Genomic DNA, 9,713 nt, shown 5'->3' with positions numbered 1-9,713 from the left:
GGGGGGCAGTACCTGCGCTGTGTGAATGCGAGTGAATGGGTTGCTTTGTGAGCGCACTCTAATCGTTTGCCTCTCTTCTCTTTTGCAGCACATTTCTGAATGGACCGCAGCCAACGTCGTGGAGTGGATGGCGGCCCTCAATATGTACAATTACGTGGATATATTCAAATCAAAAGATGTAAAGGGTTCAGACCTTCTGCACCTAGACAAAGAAAAATTAGTGGTGAGTATATAACCGTGGACTGATGGGATAGGGGGCTGGGAATGTGGGCTCTCGGCCCACCGTGCAGGGGGTAGGAGACGAGTGGGGACTTTATTTGGTCCAACACTCTAAGTCAGGCCGTCACGAAGTAGGAAAGACAGAGAGATCCTCATTATCATTGATTGATAAGACATTAGAAGCTGACTTGTCGCTTTATTCGTCGCCTTATCTTGTAAAGAAAATGAAGATAGCACTATGCGTAAAGCATTCAAAGCCCAATAAAATGTCTCTATCTCTCGAGCAACTTTGGAGGTTTTTGTTTCTTTGCCGTGACCAACTCTGTATAATATTCCTAATTATATGCTGTTGGTTTTACTCCTTGAAGTGTTGGAGTCTAGCTTTATAATTTGTTTCTATCTGTTTCAGAATATGGGTGTCAAGGATGAGTTCCATCAAAGAGCCATATTAGTCTGTGTAGAGGAGCTGCAATCAAGAACATTACACTCTCCCTTAGCTTCTGACGATAATTCGTTTGATACCGCAAATACTCATAACATGCGACTTTATAGTTTCTCTGAGCTTCAAAGATGTGATAAATGCCAAAAGTTTCTTAGAGGTCTTCAACATCAAGGGCTCATATGTCAAGGTATATATTCTTGAGTTGTCAACACTGAAGCCACTACTTTTACTTGTTTTGAAGTACTTCCAAAACTAATTGAATGTTTTCTTTGTACTTAGATTGTGGACTTGTTGCCCACCGAACATGCACTTCTACTGGCCTTCAGGCCTGTGTTCCGAAGACAGAACGGCTTCAAAGATTGCCGGCTAGTCCAGCCTTTGGAGTGGCCCTGTGTTCGGAGTTTGATCCTCGGGAACAGCCAGCACCTAAGCTGGTGCAGCTTTGTGTGCAAGCTCTGGAGACACATGCCATTAATGATGTAGGACTCAACCTGTACAAGCTGTACCGATCCACACCACCCTCAGATCGAGTGAACTCACTTGTAGCCCGCCTGAATGAAGGTAATTGTTTTTAATTCAAATTATGGCATCATTTTCATAAATGTTTGTATAGCATGTTCAGATGTTTAAGACTTGCATTATTTCTTGTTACAGGGGATTGGAATCACCTGAACGTCTACTCTTATGAGCCGAGTGTGGTGGCCTGTGTGCTCCATAAGTACCTAAGGGAATTGCCAGATCAGGTGATCCCTGTGATGTGGTATGACCGCTTCATTGATGCCTCTCGCATCCGAAATGACGAGCAGTGCGCTCAATGTCTATTGCGTTTGTATGAAGACCTGCCTCCGCATCATCGGGCGACCTTGTCCTATCTCATGGCCCACTTTGTGCGTCTGTGTCAGAAGCAGCATGCTAGAGGAATCCATGAACCTCCAACTGTCCTTGTTCAGAGCCTTTGCCATGTTTTAATCCGACCTCCTTGGGAACGTATCATGTAAGTTTCTTTTCATTTAAAGAAAAGCTAGGCATTGATCTTACTTTTGTCATTAGTCATGTTGTTTTCCCATGCCTTTTAATCACACAGTTATTTTTTCTATCCTACAGACAAGTTGTATATAATGCTGAAGCACACATTAGGATAACAGAAATGCTCCTCATGTACGGTCCATGGGGAGAAAAACTTCCTGAGTTTGCTAGAGCACCTGCTCTACCTCCCAGGAAAATTTCCATTACTCGACAGAGTCGAGAACCGGGTACACCAGGCTTTCCTTCTTCAGCTTCTGGGACTCCTCTAGATGAAGCTGAGGCAGACAAAAGTACTTCTGAACTCTCTCTTGAAGAGTGTGAATGGTATTGGGGTCAAATATCTCGGTAAGAATCTACACTATCTGAGGGAAATATTGATGAAATATTCATGTGATTTGAAGTTTTGCCATTTGGATGTTATTTTATCATACTGTTATTTCCTTTACAGAGAAGATGTTGGTGATAAGCTGATGGACACTCCTGATGGTACTTTTCTGGTCCGTGATGCTTCTAATAAGAGTGGAGAGTTTACTCTAACCCTGAGAAAAGATGGTAGCAACAAACTTATCAAGATATGCTGTAGGAATGGCCGTTATGGTTTTGTAGAACCCTACAACTTCAACTCGGTCCCAGAACTCATTAAATTCTACAGCAACAACTCTCTTTCTCATTGTAATCCAACGTTAGATATCAAATTAAGTTACCCTGTGTCACGTTTTCAACAGGTAAGAATTAAAGTTTGATTTATCCATCTCTGTGGTTCTAACGCTGGAGTTTTTGTGAAATTAACTAAACATTTATGGTGCACATTCTGCTTTACAGGAGGATGAAGTTTCGGCTTCAGAAGATATAGAAAAAATAGGAATGAAACTCAAAGAAGCTCAAAAAATTCTGGATGATAAATATAAACACATTCAAGAAATTTATGAGGATTATAATAAGTCTTCTCAAGAAATTGCCATTAAAAGACAAGCTTTAGAGGCCTTTGGGGAAGCAATCAATTTGTTCAAGGAACAGATTAAAACTCAAGAAAAGTTCCAGAAAGAGGCGCAGCCCCATGAAATGAAAGGGTAAGTAAATTTTAGAAATGTCACATTAAGTTTTTTGAGAAACTATCTATTTAAAAAATTGTTGTTACTAAAAATGATCCACTTACTACAGATTGTCTGAAAATGTTGATGCTCTCACTCGGCGACTGAAGTCTTTGGAAGACAGCAAGGCTCAACTAGATGAAAATCTCACTCAGCAGACCACGTACAACCGGTGCCTTGACCGAGAGATGACCAAACTAAAATCAGAGATTCAGAGTCTTGAACAAACCTCCACTAAGCTTATCTCACGTCTTAAGAATTTGGGGATCCAAAAGAACCGTATTTTAAATTACATTGGGCAAGAAGAAGCCTCTGATACTGATGGATGGCCTCATCATGATGAAAAAACTTGGTACCTGTCTGAATGTTCCCGTAATGAAGCAGATCGTATTTTAGCCAATAGACCTGATGGCACTTTCCTCATTCGTCCATCCTCAACATCAAACAAATATGCCCTTTCAATCCAGTAAGTTCCATTTTTAATCTATTTGCTCTAATAAGCTGATGTTATCTTAACTCAAATTGACTAATAATTGATTTTTTTTTTCTTTAGATGTAAAGGAACAACAAACCACTGTATTATTCTTCAGACGGAAAAGGGATATGGTTTTGCTGAGCCCTTCAATATCCATAGGACTCTCAAGGCACTAGTTTTGCACTATGCAACAAATTCACTAGAAGAGCACAATGAACACCTGGTGACTACTTTACTATACCCAGTTCGTGCGAAAATTCCTCCTCCTTCCACGCCCGTGGATCCCTCCAATTCTGTCGGTGGTGTACCCGAACTCAAGGGCTATGTGCCTCTTTCCCAAAACCGCTGAGTCATGAGGAAGAGCTTGGTTTTCCCAAACACTGCCATCAGTGCTTTGCAATTAACATCTTAAAAGTTGGGGACTTATTTTTATTGAAAATATCTTATCATGTTATTTGTGAGTTCAGGAGTTTTGGGGGTTCTGGTCACATATGTGCCATTTTGCCAAACCATCAAATTCATGAAGTTTATGATCTAAGATAAAGGAAGGCTTGTGGCTCAATTTTTCTTAGCTCTCAATGAATTGCAGACCTTTTGTTGCCATAACTTGGTTATGGTTTCAAAAGGAATGACCGTTCTGCTTTTTGGTGTTTTTTTAATTGCAATAGACATTCAACAACACAAAGTGCTGTGCTTCCCCATCTAAGATGTGTAGTAGTAAACTGCTGAAGAGACATCAATATACGTACTCAGAAGTGTGCAAGATGAAGAACTACAGATGTCTGTGATAATGGATTATTAATGGCATGTCAGTGTTATGCCAATAGTTAGCTTTTGTACAAATATGATCAATATTTGATGAATAAGTAAGAGATCCACCGATACTCTGGCTGTGTATCTACACAGTGAGATGGAAGTATGATTGGTAATTTTGTGAGTGAATGTGTGTATGTGTGTGTATGTATGTATCTATGTAGTATGTATGTATCTATGAATGCTAGGTAAAAGTCTGAGGAAATGCTTATAGGTGGAACATGAATTAATGTGATGTATGAAAGTGTATGGCAGTTCAAGGTGTATATTGTAGGAACGTGAATGAATTATGAAATCTGTGTGAAAAATCTAATACCATACGAGGCAAGTCAGAAGCAGTAATTGGATTATGGTGCTGCCTTGTGGTGCATGAGAAAAAATTAAGTGATACAGGAACCTGCTTCAATTTTGTAGTCCTAGGTGTATGAATTTGATATTTTGCTTCTGTGTGATTTCTTTTCTTTTTCTTTTTTTTAAAAATATGGCCGAATATTTTGCTACTAACTTACCTGTCTTCTTAAGTGTACTGTTTTGGTCAATCTACCCATGTTATAATTTGTAGGATGGCTGAATTATAGTAACTTGTTTATAGGTCTTTTTTATGATGTTTCTATAAAATCAATTTTTGTTAAATCTCTTCATTTGTTGTTTTGTGTTGAAAGAAGTTGCAAAATGTGACCCTATTCTTTTGTTCGTATGTGGCGGTGGTCTCCCAAGTAAATTTCTACTCGGAATACTAGTCCCATTGTCATTGTATTCACTCCAGAAAAGGGTCAGATTTTGACTGCTCAAAGTCTTTATAATGATAAAACTTATGCTCGTTGAAATCTTCTCTCAATAGTTTCTATGAATGGCCACTTGTGAATGTGCTCAGAAGCGAAACAATTTCTGTGCTTTGGGTTGGCATGAGAAAAAGAAGTTGGATTGCTAAATAATTACTACTTACCTTGAATCTACATGATTTTGAAATGGGGTAGAAAAGTTACCCCAGTACCAAGAAAATTTGTGCACTTGCACTTAAAGACAAAATCTTGAGGACAATATTATTTTATAATATTATTCTTTACTTCATTTTAACTCACTTGCACTCCCTCAACCTGCACAGAAAATGTTCCATGCAATCTGAAGACTTACTGATGTTTGTGATCCCAGTTATCTCAGGACTTATCTGTCTATGTATTCTTTCTCAATACTCTAAGTCAGAGTACATTATTGATACTCTAAGTCAGAGTACACTAATTGTATTTTTGAATTGATATGTAAGAATCAACATTGAAGAAGGATTTTGTTTTTCAAATCATGTTAAGGTGTGTAGAATTGCTTCATGGCATTGTGGAATGTTGGTTTTGCTGAGTGATAACTATTCATTTTAATACTGTCACAAATCATGTCCACCATGCATATTGTCCAAGAGTATGTGTATATATTTTTAAGTGATTTCTATGATGCCTATTTGCAGTACTTTCTATTTTTAAAAGAAATTACGGTATGTTATTACTCTGTCAACTTACATTTTCTTGCCTCTTGTTTCACTTTTTAATCTGCTGCAAATCATTTCTGCTTAAATTACCTATTATATTGTTACAAGAGTCAGCCTGAGAAGAAAATGTGAGGTATCAAATCAACTGGTCAAAACATTCTTGTAACATCTCAAACTTTTTGAAGCTGTAAATTTCCTTATTATTTTTTTTTAAGTTTCCAATTTTATTGATGTAAGTGTCTTGTGGTTTGTGGCTGTGTGATATGATATGGGACTTACGTCGCGCTCAGTCTGCCGGCAGCCCACTAGCGCGGCATATCACTCACCCATCGAAGTCCCAACCTGTTGGTACCAACCTGTTGGCTGGTATTTTACTGAATTTTTATTTTTAATACACTATAGATGTATATTTATGAAAACGAAAATGACTATACTAGATTTAATTTATAATAGGGTAACAAATTGTATATCTGGCCTCTTAAAAATTGTTTCAATTTTTTTTTCAACCAATGTTTAAAAATTTAATGTATTCCATGTAACATTGGAAGTCTCCCGGCATTAGAGAACATAGCTATGTGATAATTGTACTGTACTTTGTTCAACAGACAAATATGATGTTTGTAAGATTTCTAATAAAGAAGTATATTGATTACTTAAAAAATATTACACTTGCCACTTTTTGTTAACTACCCCGTCACGTCAGTGACTTCCCCTCCCCTCCCCTCTCGTTCTCGTAACTGCAGGAGCCAATCATTCAATCGGTCCCAATGTGACAGATTGAAGTTCGTGACAGGGAGAAACTAGTACTCGAGAAAATAGTTTCGGGATTCAGTTCACGCCAGAATGCTTCTGACCGCTGCAGACATTTCATATGGCCATTGGGCAGGAGAAGGGGGGCTCACCCAACTCTAACTGTCGCTCAATTTCCGTCCGATTTTATTTCCGCCATGGTGGGCACCCCTGCACCAGGTCGGCCATTCCCTCCTGGAGCAGCTCGTGTTAGGCTAGGCTCACAGCCTCACATCGATCCAGCACGGGAAGATGTGGGGGTGGGGGCAGCAGCACGCAGAGCAGCACCCCCACCGCCGGGCCGGCGCCCTGCTGCGCTCTGCCCCTCGGCTCGGGCCCCGCGCTGCGCGCTCGGCTCACAAGACTCCCTCCCCGCACCGAGCCGCTGCCAGTCGACGCGTAAAGAGCGCTGCGAGTGCTGCAGCTCGGTGGTCCAGCAGCTGCAGGACAACGTCAACACCGTCATCTCGAGCCGCCCAGTGTCGGGCCGGCCTCAACAGACCTTCAAGTCGGGAACCTTCGCCTGCCCAGAGATGGGGTTGGTGAGTACTTTCCGTTGGACACTCCCAACAGGCAGTGTGGTCGATCGCTGGCACTCCGGACTGGATCGATTCGGCTATGGCCCACCTGTGACGGCGCTAGGGCCGGTGGCCTTCAGGGCTCTCCATGAACTGTTCTCGGGTTCGTTCCCTTTTCCCTTTCGCGCTCCAATCGTAGTTAATGAAGCAAAATCCCTGCTAACACTTCGAGTCCGTCGTCAAGCCGATCGCTGATCCTATCATCGCTGCATGACCATATGTCACGACACCTGCTTCCACAATTTTCTCCTTGCATTAAGGAGGGAATTTTTCAGCAGCTGTGTCCTGGGCCTGTGACCCGCTGCCGTTTGGGCGATTTAGATCTCGGGTCGGTCTTTACTTTCCATCGCAATTTAAATAATAAAGTGTTTACGCGATTTGTAAGAGAGGTCCCTAAACTGCCTATTGTAGGGAAAATTGCCCTGGCTTCGCAGGAATCAATGCAATGCGCCACCATTCATGGAAAATGCGGCGACCATTACCGTTGGAGGCAAAGGATCGTCCAGAAAGTACGTCGGCTTTCCTCTGTTCGAGAGCTTGGCGCCTGCGAAGCTCAGGGTAGGCTGCCCCGCCGTACACACATGCGCTGTAGGGAAGATGTTGCCTACCTACCAGGCGCTTTGAGCCTGCCTCTGTGGCGGACAGCGGACGCTTTGCTGGGTCATTTTTAAACGTTGCTGCGGCTATTCATTTACCGATTAGAATTGAAGTGATGGCGTTCAAGTAAATATACTACGGAGTTATACCCGAGTGGATAAGTGTATGCGTGGTCGTGGTCGACTTTAACCCCGCCCAAAGTGGCTGTTGTCAAATAAAAGGCAAAAGAAAACCTCTCCTCGCAGATCGCGTCACCAAATGCCGATAGTTTTTTCCTATATCTCTCCTCCTCTTCGCCCGAATAACAGCTGATGGCAGGTCAGGTATGTATTCGTTTGTAGTCAACAACAAACACAGAGGTGTGCTTTGCACGTTGGGCAAACTCTTTAAAAAATAATATAAAAAACAATGATATTTGGTGAGTGTAAACAGAAGAAATGGTGGACGGTGGGTTTGTCTTAATTGAGTTATTCCGCGGGGAAACTAGCAGCTCGCTCTTCCGGTCGCGAGGGAGGGGGCTGACGGAGAGGGGAGAGGGGGAGGGGGGCTGTCGCGCCGCGCCATGGCACGCCTTCATGCGATCCACTGTGTTAACGTTGACTCATGTGTCTAAGTGATGTATTGGCCTATGTTATGTGTATTCCTAGTGGTGCCAGAGTGCACCTGTGGGTGACATGCGGTTATTTCGGATTATTTCTGGGTATTTCGCAGCATTCCCGGGGTATTTCGCGACTATTTCACCATTTCACGTCTATTTCGGGTCTATTTTTCTCTATTTCGTCTTCGCCATTGTTTCGCACTTTCGCACTATTTCGCATTTATTTTGGGGGAAGGCGTATGTATGGACTATTTCGCAAGTGATTTCCCCCTCGAACACACCCTACAGAAACACTCTATAAACGCCGTGGTCGCCGATCTTGCCAAAATGTTGGCACTACTTTATGATTTTTGGTCGTCTTTTGGAGACTGACAATGTTTTGGGTCTTTGCTTGCCTTCTTTCAAAAGGACATCCAATTTTGGCAAACAAAAAATGGAGTACGCCAAAATTTTTGCAAGCCAAGAGACCATGGCGTTCCGACCGATGGCGGTTTGTCGAGATGACTCGTCAAAGTGAGGTTGCCTTGTATACACGACATGAGCACATGATGTGATAGGGGTAAATCAACTTTCTTTCATACTGTATGTAGTATGACTTCCCCCTCTGGCTCTTTCGATAGTGCGTTGGACGGTTCGGGCGGCAGGTAGCGACAGTATCGAGGTGATGCACGACTCGAATCGTTTCGGCCTCTTTGACAGTTAATGAATTCGCGAGTACCTGTCGCACGTGGCTCCTGGCTGGCGCACCTGGCGCCCGCGGGCCTGCGAATCGCCTTGCTGCGTTCAGCAAAAAGACAAACTTCTGTGGCTGTGCGCGATCAGGGTGACTTTTTTTGTATGTGCGTCGATTTTTTTTGGAAGCAAATTTTAATCTTGGCTCCGTATCCTGGTCGAACATATAGATTGAATAGGTTTACCCTTAAAAAAGGTTAAGCTTAGTGTCTAGTTGTGTTACATCGACGGAGGTGTACGAACCGCAGAAATGGAAGGAAAGATACACTTGAACGCTGAAAATAAAAGTGATTCCCCCTGAATGGAAAACGTGAGGACGTGAACCCATACGGCTGGAGAGGTCAGCAGATATAGCAGACCGCTCAGTAAAACGGGAATGAATGGCGGAGAGTTTCCTCAGCTCCGTGTTCTTCCTGGGTCGCGCGCCGGCCCGCGCCCACCCGCCGCGGCGCGGCACCGTCTCAGGTCGTGGCGCGGTGGTCCTCGTGGAGGTGTATGGGGGAATGGTCGCGGGTCACATCTTTCCGAAACGTTCTCGCCAGCGCGTGCGTGGTTGATACATTATCCGATGAACGGTCTGACCACTGCGCGATCACTACCGGCAGCAAACAAGGCGTGCGATTGGTTGAGAAAACCGTGACTACGGCTTGTCTTGTCACACATATCACGCCTGTCGCTCGCTGGCTCGCGTGCGCGTGCCCGTGCGCGTGTGTGTGAGAGAGAGTGAGAGTGAGTGTCATATGTAGCCTGCTTCCGTTCCGTTCTGTCCACTCCACATGCCTTTCCACCGCGGAAGCATTTGCCGCTGCAAACCTCAAGGTCGGCGGGCCGGCCGGTCCAAAGCGTGCGGCGGCGGGCGTGGCGGGCGAGGCG

The 9,713-nt window shown here is 43.4% G+C and overlaps 2 protein-coding genes across 2 annotated transcripts in view; both read left to right on the top strand.

Moving 5' to 3' along the window:
• Positions 1-88: 88 nt before the first annotated feature.
• Positions 89-6,212, top strand: LOC113201758 (phosphatidylinositol 3-kinase regulatory subunit alpha; the record flags this gene model as incomplete). The annotated part of the gene is given in 9 exon segments (XM_052272123.1): positions 89-223; positions 629-848; positions 941-1,222; positions 1,316-1,655; positions 1,766-2,032; positions 2,136-2,412; positions 2,510-2,757; positions 2,849-3,244; positions 3,332-6,212. Coding segments are annotated over 9 exon segments (2,436 nt in total), but the record flags the coding sequence as incomplete, so codon positions are not given.
• A 469-nt stretch (positions 6,213-6,681) lies between these two features.
• LOC113201824 (phospholipase A2 hemilipin-like) overlaps positions 6,682-9,713 on the top strand; it is a 9,609-nt gene continuing 6,577 nt past the window's right edge. Inside the window, exon 1 of the mRNA XM_026415753.2 lies at positions 6,682-6,877. Within this exon, the coding sequence (XP_026271538.1) occupies positions 6,869-6,877 (9 nt within the window). The 5' untranslated portion in view covers positions 6,682-6,868. The remainder of the gene's footprint in view (positions 6,878-9,713) is intronic.

Source organism: Frankliniella occidentalis, unplaced genomic scaffold (assembly GCF_000697945.3).
Source record: "Frankliniella occidentalis isolate FOCC.00 unplaced genomic scaffold, Focc_3.1 Scaffold188, whole genome shotgun sequence".
Lineage (NCBI taxonomy): Eukaryota > Metazoa > Arthropoda > Insecta > Thysanoptera > Thripidae > Frankliniella > Frankliniella occidentalis.
This window is presented reverse-complemented; position numbering and strand designations above follow the sequence as displayed.